Source organism: Barbus barbus (assembly GCF_936440315.1).
Source record: "Barbus barbus genome assembly, chromosome: 34".
NCBI lineage: Eukaryota > Metazoa > Chordata > Actinopteri > Cypriniformes > Cyprinidae > Barbus > Barbus barbus.
This window is the reverse complement of record NC_136762.1, coordinates 18537788-18561666: the sequence shown is the minus strand read 5'-3', so window position 1 is coordinate 18561666 and position 23879 is coordinate 18537788. Positions and strand designations below refer to the sequence as shown.

The 23879-nt window shown below is 37.8% G+C and overlaps 1 protein-coding gene across 2 annotated transcripts; it reads right to left on the bottom strand.

The window, feature by feature from the left end:
* Positions 1-642: 642 nt before the first annotated feature.
* Positions 643-9068, bottom strand: LOC306853746 (kelch repeat and BTB domain-containing protein 8-like; the record flags this gene model as incomplete). 2 transcript variants are annotated; one of them, XM_079391393.1, is made up of 5 exons in its annotated part: positions 643-4003; positions 4090-4317; positions 5049-5127; positions 7261-7414; positions 8578-9068. In XM_079391393.1, the coding sequence occupies 5 exons, from the start codon at positions 8578-8580 to the stop codon at positions 2479-2481; spliced, it is 1989 nt and encodes a 662-aa protein (XP_079247519.1). In that variant the 3' UTR covers positions 643-2478. The 2 variants fall into 2 exon arrangements, with proteins under 2 accessions (XP_079247519.1, XP_079247518.1); XM_079391392.1 differs by lacking the exon at positions 8578-9068 and having other exon boundaries at positions 649-4003; positions 7261-7429.
* Positions 9069-23879: the final 14811 nt, after the last annotated feature.

Here is a 23879-nt window from a genome sequence, read left to right as displayed (position 1 = left end):
ACTCAGAAAAGACTTGAAATGCTAAACTTACACCTTAACTAATGCTGTGGTACTTTCAGTAGAAAACAAAACATGTAGTGCTTAAATTGTAGTAATTTAATTATAAACTTTATCATTTAAAAAAGCATAAGAAAAAGCACTAACATTTCTTTTAAAAAGCCATCAAAATGTCATCATGAAAAAAAATTGCAATTACATATTTAAAGTATTTTTTATTAATAACATCATGTAATCATGCTTGTTATTTCTTATGTATTAAATAGACTTATAAAACTTTGAAATTTTTCATATAGGCCTTATTACAGTATTATACTAAAATAATAGAGTAACAGGCTAAACGATGTGAGAAACTATTTTTTGCATAGTTTTTCTTTATGCTGATATAAGCAGAATAGAATTTTCATTTTTATTTTAAATGAACATGTTTGTGTTTCTCCCCAACACCTAAAATAATGTTCCCAACAGTACAGTTCTAACCATATTTGGAAATAACTAAGAGGAGGGATAAACTCTTTCATGGATGATCAGCTTGTGAATGCATCAGTTGTGTCACTAAGGTCTGATTAATAATCTTGCCCTTTGGTGTGTGACATTATCACAACTTCACTGCTTCTCAAATGCAACAACAACTCACTTATATTTGCAGGACAAGCAACAAAGAAACTTCTGTTCAATTTATTAAATGCAAACCAGAGCACAGACTTTCCATTCAAACAATCTTCAATATTTGACAATTGTAGGTCTTTAAAAACAAACAGACCTGTTTGACATCAGATGAAAGTACAGAGCCTCTTTGTCTCTGCGAAAATGTTACTGTAAGACAAAATTACAATAACTTAGAAACTGAAACAAAATGAAATCAATCATACAAAAAAGCAGTCATTTGGTTTCTATTGCGAGTCTATGCTTTAAAACATTTCAGATGATGAGATGACCAGCTAAACCCAAAAAGATGGCATTAAAGCACTACAGATACGTATACTGATCCACTTCATTGAGGGCAAGCTGAACAGTGCGTTACAACGATGTGCAGAAAATCAGTCGCTACGTCATCATTAACTCTTCCAGAGATGTCCAACTTCAAGTGGACACCACAAAAAAATCACACAAGATACTTAAGGACTATAACATGGATTAATGTTATATGTTAAGACTCATGTTTTGTTGCATTATTGTTCAATGTTAGTTCAGTAATGTGAGATTAAAAGAGAAATTTCAGACAAAGAGAAAGTGTGTTTCTTGATTTCATTTGATATTTTAAAAAATTGAGCTTGAGATTCTGGCATCAAAGCAGCATGAATTCAGCACAGTTATAGTAAATGCATTTGTGAATTACGGATCATTTAAAAGGGTTTGCAACATTAAATCTGAATAGCCACATCATTTAGAATTACATAATGTTGTTCATCAGCGGTTATCATCTGGGTCTATGTTATCACATTAGCTAAGATTGCATTAGACAAAACAATATAACGCAAAAACCATTTGCACCATATGTTTAATAGAAAAAAAAAACAGAAATGGAAATTGTAGTCAATGGGAAATCTGCTCCTTTATTAAATGTAATAAATTGCATGTGGTTTAGAGTGTGCAGATATAACACTAACAAACTTCATGTGTGCTAGCAATCATCTGCAAGATAACATTTCAGACTGGTTAGAGCAACATGTTTTTTTCTTCTCTAAGCAATTTATTTAAATCACATGATATCTTCTGAATGCACATCTAACAATTTCATCTGTAAATGTATTTTCATCGTAGTGTATGCATGTGTTCTAACCAAATAATACAAAAGATCCACCTCAAAAGAAGTGTATACATTTATTAAGCAAATTTCATTCACATGATGGTTTTTCCATCCAGCATTTTAATGCAAATTTTGGTATACATCATAGAAATGCTAGTTTATGGAAAACCTGGATGAATCTCATGATGTTGCTTAACAGCAGTTTAACATAAGTGTAATTTGAAACCACTGTCATCAAAAAAATAAAAATGATAACGATTTGAAGCTTCTTACACTGATTATAAGAGATCCCATATTAAGCTATGACTTTCCAGTAGTATCAACTGCTGTTATGGTAGCATTCTAGATGTTCTAATGTGTGTAAAACTATATTAAGCCTCAAAGCAATAACTTTAAGCAAAAAGGTTCAAATAAACAATGACTTTTTTCTCATCTAATAAAGCATGTGATTCTGCTGTGATTCAAACAGTTTATTATTCTCCACGATGATATCATTTCTAAGACCAAATTTGGGCATCTGTGAAGAATTACCATTGTTAAGAGCAAAACTTTCTGAAATCATATCCAAATGTTACTGTATATTTTCTGTCAATACTTGGTAAACAAAAACTTGCGTTCAGCTTGCAGAAATGAAATAATGAATTACAAAACATCTAGACATCAACCAAGAGTAAAGATGTAAAAGTAGGTGCATAAATGTTTCCAAAATGCCCACAGGTCTCATTGAAAAATCACACTTCCTGACTTGCCCTGTCGATCCGCATGACTCTGCACGACCGGGTCGGTCGTTTCTCCTTTCCCCGCTTCTGTTGAGCAGCACGAAGACGTGCTAAAATGTGTTTTTTTGGGAACTTAAGGGTGGTACATCCAAACTGGCTAACTCCTCCTGTTTCCCCGGGTAGTTTCTCCCGTCTTTGGACCCAGCTTCGCCAGCCAGGTTTCCAGCAGTAGACGCTATCATAGAATCTCGAACCATTCTCACCACCCAACACATATATCCTGCGTTTCCATCTGGCCACACCTCCAGCAGCAATCCGCCTTGGCAAGCCAGGAAAAACCACTGGACTAGGTGCACGGTCACTACCGCCACCCCCTCGCTCTACTCCAACTGCCACCTCCCGCTCTACTCCTGATCCTCTTCCTTCTCGGAAGAACAACACACGTCCTGTGGCATCTAGTGGTTCAGCCTGTGTGTAGTTGCCATTGAGGAACTTAGCGGCATCACGCAAGTAACCACCAATGGCACAAACGCCTCCACGCACTGCTACGCCTCCAGCCAGGCAGGTGGCGCCAGAGTCTAGGGCGACACGGCTCCAGGTATTTGTAACCGTGTGGTATATAAGCACGCCAGCATGCACCACAGCCCTGCTCTGCTCCAGTGTGGTACCACCAAGCAAGTAGAGACGACAGCGGAGGGCAGCGCAAGCAAAAGAACGCAATGGCAATGGCAAACGAGGTCCTGATGCCCAGGTCAGCGTGTTAAGGTCAAATTTTTCAGATGTGTCCAGAAACGCTGCTCGGTTACAGCCACCAAGAGCATACAAAAAACCTCCGCAGCCAAGAAGACCCAACATCGCACGTGGTTCAGCCATCAATGGCTGTACAATCCAGCGGTTTAGCACGACATCGTACTCATGAAGATCTGAGGAGACCTCGGAACTCCGCAGGATGCCTCCCGCCACAAAGAGTCGACCTCCGACAGCAGTGCAGCCGGGACAAAGCAACGAGCCCAAGGCTGCCAGCTTCTCCCACTTCCCTGTACGAGGGTCGAAGCAATCCACCGTGAAGTCCCTTTCCTGTAAAGACACATCCTCCCTTGGCTTAAGGTCTACACAGACTATTTTCTTCTCAAACATGCCTTCTCGAGGCCTCAGCGGTCCTCCCATGCCCTCGGTACTGGCTCGAGGTCCAAGTTCTTGGTTCATTCGGTGGCTCTCTTCAGGGCCGAATAGACCAGGGCGTAAATGGCGCAACAAATTGGGCATGTGAATGTAACGATCAGCCGGCTGGTATTCTGCCCAGCGCCTTGCTGCATCGTATACTTCAGTCTCAGACTCCACACCCAAGCGATCCGACTCCAACAAGCTGCCAAGAGTTCCTGGGTCCAACAGGAGGAAATCTCGCTGCCGGGCCACTCGAGGGAAATGCTGGCCCACCAGTCTCAAAGAAGCCCGAAGAAGCAACTGGTCATGATGTGAACGAGCCAGAGAGTACATGCCCAGGCAATTCTCCACAGACAGGTGTTCAAAAAGGAATCTAACAAACAGGAAAATAAAATGTGAGCATCAGCAAGACAAGATACAAAGTAGAACGATTACAATAGGATCACATCTAAATTTTACCTAGAGCAAAGATCCTGCAAGGGCATCACTTGAAGACGATTGGCTGCTACAAACAAGTCCTCTGCTGTGTCAAGACAAAGACCTGCTTCACCTGTATAAACAAAGTGGATAACTGTCTCCATAACAGAAGGTGTCACCTCCTCCAGTCGGATCTCAGTAAGACGAGACTCTACGAGAGGGCTGGTAAACATGGCACGGAAATATGGACTGACTGCTGCTAAAAGAACTCTGAAAAAAGAAAAACAGCACACGTCAAAACAGAACAGTTTTATATGTACACTACCGTTTCAAAGTTTGAGATTGGCAAGATTTTTTATGTTATGCAAAAACATGTCTCTTATGCTAACTCACCAAGGCTGCATTTATTTGAATAAAAATACAGTGAAAAACTATTTTTAAATATTTAAATTAAAAATATGGTTAATTTTAATTTTATTAGAAAATATTTCAAAATATGATTTATTCCTGTGATGGCAAAGCTTAATTTGTATCAGCCATTACTCCAGCCTTTAGTGTCACATGATACTTTAGAAACCATTTTAATCTGCTGATTTGCTGCTCAAAAAAAACTTTTATATTATCAATGTTGAAAGCAGCTTTTTTTCAGGAATTTTTGATGAATAGATATTTTAAATAAACTCTGTTCTTTTGAACTAAGTCTTTTTTGTAACATCAGAAATGTCTTTACTGTCACTTTTAATCAATTTAATGCATCCTTGCTGAATAAAAGCAACTTGTTAAAAAAAAACATCTTACTGACTGAAAAGTACTGTATATCATTCATTATACTGAAATAAATGTAAATCTCATCTTTTTCATTATATAAAATTCATCATGCAGTTTAATAGTTGGGTACATTAGATTGTATGCCATTTTGAAATTATTCAAGCTATGAAAACAAAAAACTTTACGTACAATAATACAATGACAACCGTCAAAGCTGAAACCATAAAACCTACCTGTGACACATAAACTTTTTCCCCTCCACCACAAGAGTGACATCACACAACTGCTGAGCATCAAGCAGCTGTTTTAACCCTGAATGAGATGACAAAGAGAAAAAACAAAGCTGATAAAAAGGTGGCTAAATGATTAATCTATGTTCTAATCACGGTTACATTGCCACATTTGATAAATGTAATGATAAAAGTACCGAAAAGTTTTTGTTTACTCATTATGGCAGAACTGGATCTGTGGGGTCTAAAGGTGCGTGACTGCCTTATTTAATTTAATTCTAATATGATTTTTTTTTTTAAATGACACATTTACTTTATTTGAATAGTGACAAAATGTTACATTTTTCTTCATTTTACATTTTAGCTTTTCTTTTATGTATTTTCTTACAAGCCTGAAACCTTATTTCCAGGTTTAAATGAATCTTATAAACCCCAATGCATCTACTGCTGTTGTGCTATTATTTGAGACATAGGCCTACAGTCGTGAAAAAAATTATTTGATCCCCTGCTGAGTTTGTACGTTTGCCCACTGACAAAGAAATGATCAGTCTATAATTTTAATGGTAGGTTTATTTGAACAGTGAGAGACAGAATAAAAAAAAAAATCTAGAAAAACGCATTTAAAAAAAGTTCTATATTGATTTGCATTTTAATGAGTCAAATAAGTATTTGATCCCTTCACAAAACATGACAGTACTTGGTGGCAAAACCCTTGCTGGCAATCACAGAGATCAGATGTTTCTTATAGTTGGCCACCAGGTTTGCACACATCTCAGGAGGGATTTTGTCCCACTTCTCTTTGCAGATCCTCTCCAAGTCATTAAGGTTTCGAGGCTGACGTTTGGCAATTCGAACCTTCAGCTCCCTCCACAGATTTTCTATGGGATTAAGGTCTGGAGACTGGCTAGGTCACTCCAGGAACTTAATGTGCTTCTTCTTGAGCCACTCCTTTGTTGCCTTGACCATGTGTTTTGGGTCATTGTCATGCTGGAATACCCATTCACGACCCATTTTCAATGCCCTGGTTGGCGTCAATGCCCTGGCCCTGATGGTACATGGCCCGTCCATCGTCCCCTTTGATGTGGTGCAGTTGTCCTGTCCCCTTAGCAGAAAAACACCCCCAAAGCATAATGTTTCCACCTCTGTGTTTGATGGTGGGTATGGTGTTATTGGGGTCATATGCAGCATTCCTCCTCCTCCAAACACGGCAAGTTGAGTTGATACCAAAGAGCTCAATTTTGGTCTCATCTGACCACTACACTTTCACCCAATCATTGGCAAACTTCAGACGAGCCTGTACATGTGTTTTCTTGATCAGGGGGAACTTGCGGGCGCTGCAGGATTTCAGTCCTTCACAGTGTAGTGTGTTACCAATAGTTTTCTTGGTGACTATGGTCCCAGCTGCCTTGAGATCATTGACAAGATCCTCCCGTGTAGTTCTGGGCTGATTCCTCACCGTTCTCATGATCATTGAAACTCCACGAGGTGAGATCTTGCATGGAGCCCCAGTCCGAGGGACATTGACAGTTATTTTGTGTTTTTTTCCATTTGCGAATATTCGCACCAATTGTTGTCACCTTCTCACCAAGATGCTTGGCGATGGTCTTGTAGCCCATTCCAGCCTTGTGTAGGTCTACAATCTTGTTCCTGACATCCTTGGACAGCAGAGCTCTTTGGTCTTAGCCATGATGGAGAGTTTGGAATCGGATTGATTGATTGCTTCTGTGGACAGATTTTATACAGGTAACAAACTGAGATTAGGAGAGCACTCCTTTTAAGAGAATGCTCCCAATCTCAGCTCCTTACCTGTATAAAAGACACCTGGGAGCCAGAAATCTTGCTGATTGATAGCGGATCAAATACTTATTTCACTCATTAAAATTTATAACTTTTTTGAAATGCGTTTTTCTGGATTTTTTTGTTGTTATTCTGTCTCTCACTGTTCAAATAATCCTACCATTAAAATTATAGACTGATCATTTCTTTGTCAGTGGGCAAACATACAAATTCAGCAAGGGATGACCCACACACACACACACACACACACACACACACACACTGTATAAAGAGCAGTAAAGCATAGTTCGATTGAAGCATGTGCTGTACAGATTGTTATGAGAAATTTTAAATGAAACAAGAAGTTACATTCCAGAATTCTATAATACAGTATACATTATCCAACAATCAATGTTCAAAACTACAAGCAGTGTCTCACCCTGAGTTACATATTCCCCCAACGGAGTAGAGTAGTCATCAGGAAAATCCTCTTCCTCTGAGTCACTATCTGAGAGAGGCTCTCCACCACCTCTATCTGCATCCTGCCACGGCTGTGGCCGCCAGGTAACCGCACCACCTCTGACAGTATTCATCTGTGGCAAATTCATTTAAAAATAAATCGTTTATAACATGTCATTTAACAAATGCTCATATAGTGACAGTATAATGTTGTGGTCACATTTATAGTTTCTAGAGCTGCACACACACTATTTTATATATAGATGTATATATTAATGCTGGAAATTCACCTGTAGAATTAAAGTCAGGCCACTCAAAGGTAAAATGATAAATTAAATGTATGTGTCTGAAAATCCAGGGTAGTTTCCCTTATGACCGAAACATACATTTGAGGGCTACAAAATGACTAAGCAAAACCGAGTAAAACCATACAAAATCATTTATCACTGAATAAAGCCTTTCAAAGATGACTGAATGAACAGTTTACAATTTACTAAATGTATTGTTAATTCAATTGAAACATTTTATTTGACTCCCTAGACTTTTTCCAGGCCTACTGACCTTGACCACAGAAAGAGGCATTATCCACAAACTGTTTCTTACAATATTCCTAGACTAAATTTGAAACAGAGGGAGATGAAAATAACAAAAACGGCAATATATCTGAATCTTCTGAGTGACAGAAAAAGAAGGCCAGTATTCAGAAGTTTTCGGAGGTCTTGTATTTGAGTGCCTCGAATATAACTTACAGCTCCATGCTTATCAGTCAAACCCTAACTCTTACATGTATGGTATAACCTCCATTGGTACTTTTCATCGAAAACACCATAGATTAATGAACAATAAAGGTAGAAAACCTATTTTAGCACATACAATAAAATACTGACATGTATACATGTAAAAAAAACAAACAGTATCTTTCATGATTTCAAAGATATTTCAGGAAATCTCTGTTTAGATTAACAAAAAATAAAATGAAAAAAATGAATCATGTATAAGCAGTAACACTGATTCAATACACAAATAAACAATAATGTTTTCTTTTAAAATATGCTCATGTTCGACTTTCTTTTGAGGTTTCTTGACAGGGTATATTTTTATTTATTTAACAATTCCCTGCTATTTCCAGGTTTCTTCCCTCATCAAAAGCTATTTGTTGATCAGAGTATTAGTAATGGGATTGCCAAAGTCACCTGATACTTCATGCACCGTATGTATATAAATATTAATACTACACTGCAAAACGAAATGTGCCCTCCACCCAAATAATCATCTACAATTTGTTTTTAAATATTACCATGAGAGGTGAAGATTTCTATCAGAAAGTGTGAGAGTCGACCCCAGCGGTACAGATCTGGGTGATGGGTATTCTCTTAATTCTTGGGGTGTCTTGAGTTCGAGGCTCTCAGGGTGCCACAACGGGACAGACGGCCTGACACTCTTCGGCCCGTTCACAACGCCTTGACCTTCCTGGGTAGTTTCAGCGCAAATTGATCGGCTCATTACGGTGTGTTGTCCATCCTTAGCATATGAGCACAGAAATATACCCGCGCGCCTGATACATCCACACTGTCGACCACGGCTCCATGCAGATTAACAAAGGCTGCTAATCCGAATTGGCCCAGAGAAACGTAGTCCCGGGAGAAATAAATGATCGTTTGATCAGTAATGTCAACTATTGCTCACAGCTGCCAATATTGCTCCATGATTGGAGGCGAAGCAAGCTGAGGTATTCTGTCACTTGCCGGAACAACAAACTAAACATCCGCTTTGCTCATTGGCCGATTTACCGGATGTGACGGATATTCACTTCCGTTTCCGATAACCTTAAATTTCAAACTCCCAAAGCTAAATAAATAAATTTAAAATTATTAAACGGATTATTTGGATTTTATAAAATAAATATGAAAATGTGTATTTTGTGGCAATACTGAAACTACTGATAATGCATTTTGTATGTATTCAGCATTATGGCTTGATATTTGTTGTGAGCAATAACAAAGATGTCGTTATGGTTAATAATATCATTATTCTGGGAAATTTTCATTTGCACACATCTACGCGCTTGAGAGGGAAATCTAGTTTTGTGTATTTCACGATGAGTTTCTTTCTTTTACAAAATCACTTAAGGTGATGAAAAATAAAAATGCAATACATTTTTTTAGCCATAATAGAAGAATATGATTTATAAGAAAAGCCCTAGTCCCTTAATTTAATTTTTTTTTTTTATGAAAAGCCCTAGTCCCTTAATTTAATCTTTTTTTCTTCTTTTTTTATTCACCTAATCTCTAGTTCTAATCCAAAAACATATTGTTGTTGCAAAGCTGGTTGTACAAACTGTTCAATAATACAAAAAAGTCGTATGTATTTCAGTATGATTTCCATAGTAAAAGTCCTTTCAAAACTAATGATAATTTCCACTAAAATAATGCAGCCATAATAACCATAATATAGCTGGAAGTTTTTGAATTTCAAAGTGTAATAAGCTTTCAGAATGAATAAATAAATAGCGATTTTAAACATTATTATTATTATTATTTTAACGAGTTATCACATTTCTAATCGCGTTTGGACGATATGAGTCCTATCGGCTCCTGTACAGTTAAATTGTCAACCCGTTCAGCATGGCGTCCTCCGTAAGGGCAGCTACACGGTTTTGCTCTTCGTATCTGTTTACGTCTTCAAGACACAATGTCAGCAGTGCATTTAGACGGTCCTGCCGACCTTGCTCCTCTCTGGAGCAGTCTGTACGAGCATGTGCTGGAAGGGTACAGTAGGGGTGTGCGATATGACGATTTTTGATCGTGGACGATAAAAATGTCTCCATGATCTGCTTTTTAAGAAATATCGTAGTATCGTGCTACAGAACACATTATGTCAAATACAGTTCTGTCGCCGCCGTCTCTATACTGTACAACACGACATACAGCAGTAGAGTTACTCTGACAGGACACTGCACTTATTCGCGATCGCAAAAGTACATTATTTGCACACAAGCCTTGCTGGTTAAATGTTTAATTCGCGCGCTGGTCTGACGTGCGCTTTTTCTGAGCGCATAAGTTACACCTGAAGCACGCACACTGAAACGCCTGTCTAACAGCGCGAGCGCCTGATTACTCAACTAAGTTATATTTTGCGCTAATACTGTCAAAACACACAAGGTTTATGTAAAGACTCAGTTGGTTATCTCTAAAATGAAAGTAAATAGTTGAGAGAGAAACGGATGCGTGCCTGTATATTAGATGCGTGCAGCTCTTAAAGGGACAGGACACTAAACATGCTGTCGACTGTCATTAAAGGGATAGTTCACCCTAAAATTTAATTTCTGTCATTATTTACTCTCTCACATGTTGTCCCAAACCTCTATTAATTTCTTGTGCTGAACCCAAAATAAGGTATTTTGAAGAATGAGGGTAACCAAACAGTTGCTGGTCTACATTGACTTTGATAGCAAGAAAGAAAAATCCCATGGAAATCACTGAGGACCAGCAACTGTTTGGTTTTCCACCTTCTTCAAAATAGCATTTATGTTCAGCAGAAGAAAGAAACTCATTCAGGTTTAAAACAACTTTTGAGTAAATGATGGTATAAAAATAAAACATTATGACAGAATTGACAGACAGATGACAGAATATTTATTTTTTGGGGAAATATTCATTTAACGTTAACAAAACACAAAGAGAAAAATCACTCACTATTCTTGACTGAAAAACTTTAAAACAGTTGCTTTAGGAATCAGTCTATGTAGTGTTTTATTTTTATATATATTATATCCTGCTAAATACACCTATTGTACCTGAAAATAAAGCACTTTTTTATTATTTGTATATTATGTGTATTTGTAATGTGTATCTTTGTTCTTATTTTTTAATAAGAAAGATAAAATAATGAAAAAGATTTTTTATCTTCGCCCACTTTGGCCTAAATATCTGCCATGCATCTTTGTCTTTCTAGTTTGGCTGTAATGCTCAGACAACTTGTAAAACCAAAATAGTAAAACTAACATGACAAAGAATCGTGATAAAATCGTGAATCGTGATATTTCTAAAACAAATCGTGATATGATATTTTTCCCATATCGCCCACCCCTAGGGTACAGTCACAAACCTAAACTGGACATGCGGCGTGTGTGCGAGGAGACGGAGGAGGTGGAGAATCGGAACGGGCAGCTGATGCCGGAGTTTTTTTTTTTTTTTTTTTTTTTTTTTTATTGCTTAAACATACAAAAACACCAATTAACAACAGTCAGAAAATTCTTAATACAATTCAAAAAAGTCCAAATAGCAGCGTAACAAAAAATACAGATAAACAAAATAAACATAACAGGAAAAAAAAAACAAAAAAATTAAATACTGAAAAATAAATAATACAGTAATACAATGTAAGGGGCTTAATCATCAAAAAACACCTTCAAAAGGCCACATAGTTTAAGGGCTTTTTCAGAACGCATGATCTTCAAGGATTTGAAGAAGATTATTAAATCTTGCTGGAAAAGTAATAAAGTGGCTGATGTCGGAGTTATTGTAAGACACTGCATTACATGTCATTCATTAAAACAATAGTGCTACGTGAATTGAACTTGTGTTTTTTTCTATTTAATGAATGTGAAAAAGTAATTGGAGCATCTGCCCTGCTAAAAAACAACAACAACAAAAAAAACAATAGAAGCAATCACAGAAATTCCAATGGTTTCCATTAAAATACCATTATAAACCATTAGCTTTTTCCAGTAAAACCATTACACAATTCCGTTTTGGAATTTTTCCAATTGGATTTAACATCCCACCAATAGAATCCATCACATACCAGTAGACACCATTATAGTTTCCATTAAAACCAATACAATTCCCATTAAATCCATTACATGTTCTATTGTGTTTTTCAGCAGGGTGTTTGGTACTGTGTTTCCAGATCTCAGTATGGAAGGAACTACAGAAGGTGCAAAAAGAAATATCAGATTTGGAGACGAGAAAGAATGTGATCAGTGGTAAGTGTACACATTTATGCAGTATGATATGTTATTCATCTAAACTCGCACAACAATAAAAAAAGGGATAATTCACCCAAAATGAAAATTCTGTCATCATTTACTCGCCCTCATGTTGTTCCAAACCTGTTGTGCTGTAAACTGCTCAATTATAAAATGATCAAAATAAATGTATTTGTCTGAAAATCATGATCTAGGGTAGTCTTCCTTACGGCCAAAGCATACCTCAGAGAGCAACAAATTGAGCTCTAAGTATTATTTAGTAAAATCATGCATATTTATTTGCCATTGAACAAAGGCTTTCAAAGTGGATTGGATAATCAAATTAGTATTATCATAACGCCTCCTACTTCCTTTTAACATATATGTACATTTTCCAAGTTTATCTTCATCCACCTTGGTCTTCCTCAACATCCCATAATTTTAACATTTTATTTGACTCCCTAGAGTTTTGCCAGGCCTACTGACCTTGATTACAGAAAGAGGCATTATTCAATTTCTTCCCCTCCATTTCCTCTAGATTATCGTTCATGATTTAAAAGCAGTGGCATTGATAGAACACACACACACACACACACACACACACATATATATATATATATATATATATATATATATATATAAAAAGATCATTTTCTCTTAGACTGTATGAGTTTCTTATTTTAATCACAGAAGACGACATTTTGAAGAATGTTTATAACCAAACAGGTAGCAATAGCTATTGTCTTCCATAGTGTTTACGAAAGTGTTTCAATTTTTTGGGTGAACTATCCCATTTAGCTAAAATTTGAATCATTTTGGGGAAAACACAAGAAATGGTGATTATTTACAGTTCTTAAAAATACTCTTTGCTTCATACATATACGCATATACATATGTTTTAAATGAATAGTTTGCCCAAACAATTGTCAATGAAGGTCAGTTTCCATGTGTCCTCCGGCTGTTATTTTCTGTATTATGGAAGTAAATGAGGACTGGGTGTCCACTCCAAAATAGATAAAAGCACAGCTAGCAGTCCACATAATTAGTGCACTAGCCTATATTCCAAGTCTTTAAATTTAAATTTCTTGATGTTGAAATAAAGTTATTGTTGATGTCATTTGTCAACTGGGTATTTATTTCTGGATAAAATGTACTTTTAGTCAATTTTTTCATTCCCCCCCCACATTTTTTTTTTCAGGATGAACATGACAAATCTACTTTGGCTAGTGTAAGTGCCAGCTTTCTTTGATTTCTGTATTTAGACTTTAGTTTGAGAAAATAAATATGAATTAATAATGAATAATTATTAATTTAATGGAAAAAAATTACTTGAGAATAATTTAAAGCTGTGATTATATTAACTACATTTAGTGCTGTTTCTACTTGCTATCATGTACTGTGCATGATATGCATTGGAATCCTCTTTTTCTTTCTCTGTTTTGTACTTGACAGCTTGAGGAGTACACGAATGCTAGGGAAGAGGGCAGAGCAATCAGAGAGAAACTTAGTCAGTTGTATGTGCAAGAGGGTGAGCTGGAGAAAGAATATTACTGCCGTGCCCTAAGATTGCCCAACAGAACACATCCAAGTGTGGTAAGAGACCGCTTACCTTTTCACAATACAAAAAAATGGGGAAAACCCTGGGAAATGCCTTATGTTCAATTCAAAATGACATTTTATGTAGTAGTTTAAGTAAGATATCTGATCAAATGTTCAAATGTTAATTCATTCCTCTTAACTGGTATTAAATAATTAAATGTTAAACTAACCAAATCCAATTATCAGATATACACCAGAACAAACAACAGTATATAAAGACATGCAAAGTGTGCTTTTACATTTTCATTTCTCATACCCCCATCGGAGATGAGAGCCAGGCAAGAGTGGTTGAACTGGTTGGTCAGAAACGAGGTCAATTTATTTGACGTAAACTGCATTATCCCTCTCCTTAAATCGTTTGGTCAAAAATATAATTAGTTGGTTAGTAGCAGCAATCATGACTTGTATTGACATTTAGGCTTGACGTTCCCGATTTCTTGCTGCAGTTGACAGCAATTCTCCAATGAGATCAGTGTTAGTAGTTTAGTTATTTTATGTAAATATTTGTACCTTTATCATGGCAGTGCTTGGTAAAATGTTTTGCAAATGCATTGAGGTGTTGCACAAAATGTATTGCAATATACTGTGGTGTCATGTGTCCACTACAGAATTTGATTTCAAACCAAAAGGCCACCTGCAAATTGGAGAGAGTCTTGACATCATAAGACAAAGGTTAGATATTTTCTTTCTCTAATGTTTTAATTTTACTTAAATGTTTATTTTTATTAAATTTTCCTTTGTATCTCTTTCCTCTTAGACGGCTTGCCCATGTGTCAGGGCACAGATCATATTATATGAGAGGTGTAGGGGCCAGACTTCAGTTTGCCTTGCAAAATTATACCATGGATTTTCTTCAGAAATGGGTTAGTATGTTGTCATCTTTTGGAATAATGTGTACCCATGAATGGAATTAAAGGGATAGTTCACCCAAAAAATAAAAATTGTGTAAAGACCTTTGTTCATCTTTAGAACACAAATTAAGATAGTTTTGATGAAATCCAAGAGCTCTCTGACCCTCCATAGACATCAACTCAACTGAAATGTTCCCTGACCCAGAAATGTAGCAAGGACATTGATAAAATAGTCCATGTGACATCAGTGGTTCAACTGTACTTTTACGAAGCTACGAGAATACTTTTTATCTGCAAAGAAAACAAAAATAACGACTTCATTCAACAATTCTTTTCCTCCTCATCCTGGGTCAGAGAGCTCTCAGATTTAATCAAAAATATAGTTTAGTTTAGTTTATTTATTTTTAAAGCACATTTTTACAACCGAGGTTGCCCAAAGTGCTGTACAAGCATAATAAAAAGAAGGACAAGAAGGACAGACTCAGTACAATATACAATTTGAACACCAAAAAACACAATTTAAACACCAAACATACATTAATATTCAAAACTCTGTCTGATTAAAAGCAATTGATAATAAATATCCTTTTAACGAGGCGATCCTTTTAACACGATTCGGTACATACCTCGGTTTGGGGGTCACGGTTCGATACGATTTCGGTACAACAGGAAAAATTATCTACTATACTCGGTTTCTTTTCATGTATTTTGAACAGAGTAGTATAGTAGTAATACTAAATATTTACATTTTATATATATAATCTGCAGTACATATATACATACAAGGAATATATTCTTGAAAAATATTTGATTTAGTTTACAGATAAACAAGGGGAAAAAAACAGTGCGACACGTAACGTAGCCTATATATGCTGAGTTTGTTCATTTTTGTGACAGGCTTAATTTGTTCACAGAAAGGAAACTCAAATGGCAGAAAGCAACATCCTATTTGTTTTCTTTATTTTATAAAAGCACAATGTTTTGTTTTCATTGTGAGTGTACACAAATAAAAGCAGACCTTTATACAGTGATGCATTATTAAGACGATAAGTGTTTAAAGTTGATTCTGCTGGTATAAAGAAACAGTTTAAGTGATTGCATCACACACACACACAAAACACATCAGTTCCAACTTTGCAAAAGTTGGTACTTTATCAAAATAAAATACAAACATCGGCGCGCTGCCGCCTGTGTCACCGTTGGAACACGACTGAAGTACAAAGCCTATAATTTACATAATAATAGTTTAGCATTCAGATACGTTACATCACAAATATGGAAATATTATGGAATATTTGGATTTGTACCGAATGAGAGAGGTAGGATACACGAGCACAAAGCTCCATTTCGCAAACAGCTGAGTGCGCAAGCCTTTAAAGTATACTCCTTTGTCAGTCTATGTGAGAGACTCATTCAGAATCAGCACGTGGTCACTGTCTGGGCTTTGTTTTCAAGTTCGCAACTCACGGCATTCGCTGTTCTTCTGCTGACGGTTATCAAACAGCAATGCATTACTGCGGGTGTCCCCTTCTGGATTGGGGGTCAATTGCCTGTATTCGTTGTAAGGCCTCATGCACCAAACTGAGTTGCACGTACCGTGACGGTTCGGTACGAATACATGTATTGTGCCACCCCTAATATATGTATGTATGTATGTATGTATGTATGTATGTATATGTGTGTGTGTGAAGAGTTAATTTGCAAAAATAGATAACTCCATTTTTAAAAATGTTCAAAAATCATGTTTTTTCATTGTGCATTCCAATTAATCTCAATCAAACTGCAGTTGGGTTATTTTGATTAAGTAAAAATAACTAAAAAATACAGCTAACTAACACAATAAAAACATGATAACATAATAAAAACATGATTTTTGAAAATAAAAAAACTGAGCTGTCTTTTTTTGCAAATAAACTCTTCATATACAGTGGGGCAAATAAGTATTTACACTGCCGATTTTTCAAGTTTCCCCACTTACAAAGAATGGAGATATCTGTAATTTTCATCGTAGGTACACCTCAACTGTGAGAGACAGAATATAAAAAAAATCCAGAAAATCACATTGTATGATTTTTGAATAATTAATTTCCATTTTACTCTGTGGACAACTTTCTAGACTCTAGAGAATAGTGCAATAACATGTTTCACCACTAGAACATTTTTCACAAACGAACCTCTTAAATAAATCAAAGCACAGCTTATAAAAATGAAACGAACATTATACGGAACACTCCCCGCCTGGTATATCTTAAGTTATAGCACTGTGCATCTTGATTGCCAGATAAAATGATCCCCTCTGATGATCCCCTGCTTTGCAGTCTTCACCATGACCTTACGAATTTTCCCATCAGATGAGGCTACAGTCTTTATGAGACCAGTTGGCCACTCACTGCGCTTAGCTTCCCCATCCTTCAACAGAACAATGTCTCCTTCCTGAATATTCTTTCTCTCCTCCGTCCATTTTCTTCTGGATTGCAAGGTGGACAAGTACTCCTGCTTCCATCGCTTCCAGAATGAATCCGCTACATCTGGACTTGACGCCATTGACTTTTGTGCAGGTGACCAAACTCAAAGTTTCCTGGTGGAGCTGGAGCAACACTTGCTTTCTGAGTTAAGAGCATCGCTGGTGACAGAACTTCTGGCATACTTGCATCTGTTGAAATTGGGGTTAAGGGACGGGAATTCATAATGGCCTTGACTTCTGCCATTAAAGTTAAGACCTCATGAGTGAGTCTTGTGGGAGTTTTCATCAAAAGCGCCTCCAGAATACGTCTGGCTATCCTGATCATCTTTTCCCACATCCCTTCCTTATGAGAGGAGTGTGGAGCATTGAACGTCCAGGTGCAGCTTTGGTCCTGCAAGAAGCCTTTCAGCTCCGAGTCGCTACTGTCGATTTGAAGTTCTTTCACTGCTCCAACAAAATTCGTCCCTCTGTCTGAACGAAAATGCTTCACTGGCCCTCTGACAGCCAAAAAAACGTCTCAAAGCACAAAAGCTTGATGCTGTTAGGGACTCCAAGTGAACTGCTCTGGTACTCAAGCAGCTAAATATGACGACCCATTGCTTGTTCTTTTTTTCTTTTTCTTTTTTTTAACAACTGTTTATTAAGTTTTAATCTGCAGAAGAGTAGCACAAAACAAAATGCTGCTGTACAAATTTAAAACCCACCCCAACCCATCCCACCCCTTGGTAGACTCAAAAAATAAAATAAATAATAATAATAATAAAAACATTAATATTAATAGATAAACAAATAACAATAAAATATTTTTTACAAAGATTTTAGAAAAGAGACAACATTAAAAGCTGAATGCCATGAATTTACAGTTTTCACGTTAGATCCATGTATACGAGAAGTAGAGAGTTCCATCGAGATAATGTCCAACAAATACACCGTCTGTCCATTGTGTGAGGAGGATTCCAACGGTTGACCAGCATTTTTTTTGCTGCTGTGAGAGCAGCTAACAGTAAAGTTAGACGGACAAGCTGAAGTCCCAAAAGTCATTCATGAAAAAATGGCGCGGAGTCGAACATATCTCAGTACCCAACAAATATTATAGGTCCTGTGAGAGCGGAGTCCAAAAAGGTGAGAGAAAGGGACACTCCCAAAAAAAATACAAAACCGTGCCTAAAACTCCTTGGGAACAGAGATTACACTTAGGAGAAGACGACAGATTCATATAAAAACGTTTCATTAGAGTCAAGTAAAACCTATGCAGCAATTTCCAATGAACTATTTGATGATAAGGGTTTTTAGAAGACAATTTAAACATACCCCATACCTGATCGGAAAATAAAACATGCACATCCTCATTAAGATCCTTAGCCCAAACAATAGTAATAGATAAAGGTTTGTATGAATGCTCAAGAAGAAAGAGATAGATGGCTGAAGCAGAGGAGGGAGATTCCTCAGAAGGAAGGATTAGTTTGCGCAAAGGTTGAACAGGCAGTTGAGAGTTCCAAGGCACCCCATATACGTAGGGCCGATCTAATGCACAAATACATAAAAAAAGGAGGTGCCTGGCAGATTATATTGAGTTTTAAGATTCTGGAATGATTTTAAACCACTATCATCATATATATCATCATACATATCTCCCAGAGTGTTTAATTTACTATGAGTCCATTGCGGACAATGCAATGGAGTACTGCCTGACAAAAGGTTATTCTTGTGGAAAATAGGCGAATGTCTATGCCATTTTGTATCTAGTTGTGAACGTCTTTCAACATCCCTCCATGTGGAGAGGAGCTGGGTTACAATGGGACCAAACCGAGATTTCCATTGCCTAAGCGGAACTCCCGAAAAAACAAGATGCTTCAATTTATACGGATAAATGATAGATTCCTCAATTGCTCTCCAAGACACAGAAGCGTCAGGATCAAACCAAACTGATGAGGGCAGAGGGAAAAGGCTTGAGCATACAGTCTAAAATTAGGGAAAGAAAGACCTCCATGTAATCTACATCGTTGTAAGGTAGTCAGTTTAATACGAGGACATTTCCCATCCCATATATACCGTGAAATACATGCATCTAGTTTATTCCAGTTGCCAACCGGTGTAGCGAGAGGAATCATGGAAGAAAATAAATGAATGCGTGGGAGAACATTCATTTTAATCACCGATATACGGCCCTGGAAATAAGTAGGAAGACGAGACCAATTTTCCAAATCTGAGGATACTTTGGCTAGAATACCATTATAGTTTTGTGAGACAATTTCCGGCAGGGAAGGAAAAACATCTATCCCCAAGTATTTAAAGTTTTGAGACAATGGAATAGATGTAGAAAGGGACATGAATCAATTTTAGAATTGAGGGGAGAAGTAAACATGACTTACTCCAATTAATTTTAAACCCTGAGAGAGATCCAAAATGGTCAAATAAATTCAACACATGAGGAATAGAATGTGATGGCTTCCACAAAAACAAAGAAATATGATGGTGAGTATTCCGTATATTTATGGGAGAAATAGTTTCAGATCGCCGGGCCGCTTGAGCTAAGGGTTCCAAGGATAGGGCAAATAACAGAGGAGAAAGTGGGCAACCCTGACGAGTACCTCGATGTATAAAGAAAGGGTTAGAGCGAACAGCACCGGTGAGAACAGTGGCTGCTGGATTGGCATACAGAACTTTTATCATATTTATGAAACTTGATCCCAGACCCAGATGCTGTAGAACCGCCCATAAATAGTTCCATTCTAGCTGGTCAAAAGCTTTCATCGCATCTTGAGATAATACTGCACAAGGAGAGGACAAACTATTATTTGAATTAATAATATGATATAACTTGCATAAATTATCCGAAGCTGAGCGAGTTAATGAATCTTGTTTGGTCATGATGAACTAGCCTATTCATAAATTTCTCTAGACGACGAGATAGTACTTTAGCATATAATTTAACATTAGTTCCTATCAAAGAAAGTGGCCGGTAACTAGAACAGGAAGTCTTTATCTTTTTTTAACAAGAGAGAAATAACAGCTATATTAATAGATAGGTGAAATGAGCCTTGAGTGACTGAAAAATGTATCATATCTAACATGAGGGGGCCTAAATCCGACCAAAAAGTAGTATACAATTCGACTGGAATGCCATCTATGCCTGGGGATTTCCCCTTGTTCATAGATCGAATTTGCTGACTCCAGCTCCTGAAGAGAGATCGGTTCAGCCAGGTATTCTGAATCCGAATCTGACAGCCTGGGTAAATCAAGGTTGGACAGAAAAGATGCAAAAGGGTCAGAAACTTTTCACTGTTGTGTAATCTTAGGGCTAAAAGGTGGCTTGGTCTACTCTCTTGAAAATAATAATTCTGCCTGGATCTCAGTAATGAATTGAGTTTGGACCTAACCGCCATGATTTTACTGAGTGTATTGTCTGAGAAACAACGCTGATTATCTCTAGTCAGATTCTAGAGCTGTGATTCCAGTTCAACTATCTTTTTGTGTCGGTTTTTCTGAAGGAAAGAGGCATATGAGTTATTCCTTATAAATCCTTTAACTGCATTTCAAAGTGTTCGAGGATCATCCACTGAACCTTGGTTAATTTCAATAAACTCTTTTCAATAAAAACAATTTCATTCTGTAACAATTTAGGGTTAAATCGCTATCTAATGGCATGAGATGGCCGAGGGATCAAAGATAATCTGCACAAATTTCCATCATGATCCGACAAAGATAAGGAACAGATATCGGCATCACGAACAGCTGAAGAAAAAGAAGTAGAAATGAAAATATAGTCAATTCGCGAATAGGATTTATGAGTAGCAGAAAAGAAAGTGAAAGACTTAGCAGAAGGATTTAATAAACGCCAACTATCCACCAATGAGGATGAAGTTACACATTGCCGAAATTTGTCAGAACACAAAGCTTTAGTCCAGATCTATCTAGGATATTCGACATTACAGAATTCATATCTGCACCCAATACAATTTCAAAATCTGAAAACTTCAAGAGATAGGTTGACAAAACAGAGAAAAAAGTAGAGTCAGGTGTTCAAGGGGCATAAACTGAGAGAAATACAATATTCCTATTCTCCACTATTGTTTTTATATGTGTTATTCTACCATCTCAACCTTTGTCTAAAATAGTAATATTTAAAGTCCTCAGGACCAATATTGGGACAACCTTGGTTTTAGTATCCGAAGATGAGTGAGATACCACTTGATAAAACTTATAACACCTGTGTATATCCTCCTCGTTCAAATGGGATTCTTGAACTAACACTATATCGATCTTACTTCTTCGCAAAAAATCCAGAAAACCTGTACGTTTGTGAGGGCCATTTAGCCCATTAAAGTCGTGACGTATTGTCAAGTATGGTGACCCATACTCGAAATTGGTGCTCTGCGTTTAACCCATCCAAGTGCACACACACAGCAGTGAGTAGTGATCAAATGCACACACACACACACACACACCCGGAGCAGTGGGCAGCCATGCTGCAGCGCCCGGGGAGCAGTTGGGGGTTCGGTGCCTTGCTCAAGGGCACCTCAGTCGTGGTATTGAGGGTGGAGAGAGCGCTGGACATTCCCTCCCCCCACCTACAATCCCTGCCGGCCGGGGGCTCGAACTCGCAACCTTTCGATTACGAGTCCAACTCTCTAACCATTAGGCCACGACTTCCCCACAAAAGTCGTGGGAGGCCTCGACTTCCCCTGAGTTGTAATATTGTAAATTAATATTACAACTCAGAATATTAAGGTCAGTCATAGGTATCAAACAGAATTACTGCATAATAAGACAAAATACAAGTTTGAAAATAAAACCAGTTGAGTCTACCAGTAAACCACCCCCCACCCTCCCCGTTACCATAAACACATTCCCATGAACTATGGCAGATCAAACCAAGAACAAACCTTGATCTGCCAGAACCCCTTAATATGGTCCGTGGCGTCAACAAAAACTTGCACATTAATGAAGCACCAACATTTGGCCCCATAGTCACATATTGACTAGGTAGTATTTCTATTTAAAAAAAAATATATAAATAAAGAAAGAAAGAAAAGATAGAAAGAAAGAAATAACTAAAACAATGTCATAATCAGTAAGTGATACTGTATGCACAATGAACTATGAATTAAGAAGTGAACATTAAAGTGAACAGTGAAAGACAGTCACCTAACCATTTAGAGCATCTCTTCTCCGATTAGACAGCAAATGTCCAGCTGAAGTTCACTGAGAGTCGGTGGATGAAAGGGATCTGAGAAAAACTCTTGCTGCTTCTCGGGAATATAGAATTTTAGGTTCACCTTGATTGAGAATGACCTTCAGCGTTGCAGGATAAAGGAGAAAATTCTGAATGCCAGCGTCATATCCTTCCTAATAGGCGCAAACGCACTTCTTCTTTTTGCAGTGACCGGAGAAAAATCTGGAAAGAAAGACAGCGTTGCTCCGTTGGATGTTTTCACTGGGACATGAAGTCTTGGCGGCCTGCAGAATGAGCTCCCTGTCCGTGTACCGCAGCAGTTTAAAGATGAAACTCCGTGGTTTAGCACGATCTGAGGAGAGCCTTGTGTACACGCGATGCGCTCGCTCCACTTCAATCTCTTTTGGCGCCAGAGATGGGAGCCACGTCGGTAGTGATCTTTTCAAAAAGCCCATAGGGTCGTCCTTTTCGGAACCTTCAGGCAATCCAACCAGACGCAGATTGCTGCGCCTATTGCGATCCTGCAAGTCCACAACCTGTTGCTCGAGCGTGGCTACTCGCCTATCATGATCTGCGATGACTTTTTGTTCTCTCATCTCCCCTGTAAGAAGATCCAGTTTAGAGCATAGCGACTGAACAACTGGCATGTGAGAATCGAACTCGTTCCGCATCGCCGTCAACTCAGTTCTTAGAATGTCCTCAAAGTGTGTAACGGTGTTCGCCATCTTGTCCACCATATCGCTCGCGGTCAGTAACTTGGATTTCTTCTTAATCAGAGAAGCCGATGGAAACAACTCCTGCTGTTTACAACTGCATGCCATCAGGTCGAGTGCGACCAGGTTCATGAGCACGTCACGTGACTCTCCATTGCTTGTTCTCAATGCTGTGTCCTCTTGTCTTGCGTGTCGCCACAGTGAAAGGTCCGAAAACATCAAGACCTGTGTGTGTGAAGGGTGGATCTACAGAAACCCTGCCTGGGGGCAAAGCTGACACCTTACCTCTCAGCTTCTTGCATAGCACACATTTGTGGATGATATTTGAAACAAGTCTATTGCAGCTGACAATCCACAAACAACGTATAGTGCCCTTCGTAAAATGACGGCCTTGAATAGCCACTTGATCATGATAATGCTGAATTAAAAGATCAGTCACATGATGGTTGGGCAGAAGTATCAAGGGATGTTTCTCTGGATCTGAGATGTCAGCATAGTGAATGCGACCCCCAACTCTTAACAGACCTTCCTCGTCCACAAAAGTGTCAAGTCTTAGGAGTGTGCTACGCTGCAAGATTTTACCATATTTGATCAGACTCTCAAACTCCTCTCTGTACACTTCTTGCTGTACAGTTTTAATTATAGTTGACTTAGCTTGTGATGTCTCTACAACTGAAGTCTTTGCACACCAATGCCACTTTTGACAGAGACTGTTAGGTAGAGATTGTGCGAAGGATTTCGCGATGCAAGTAAGAGTAGTGACAGCTTTCCCTAAAGATCTCCATCTCGAGAAATGTTGGAATATGCTTGAGTCTAAAGACTGCTCA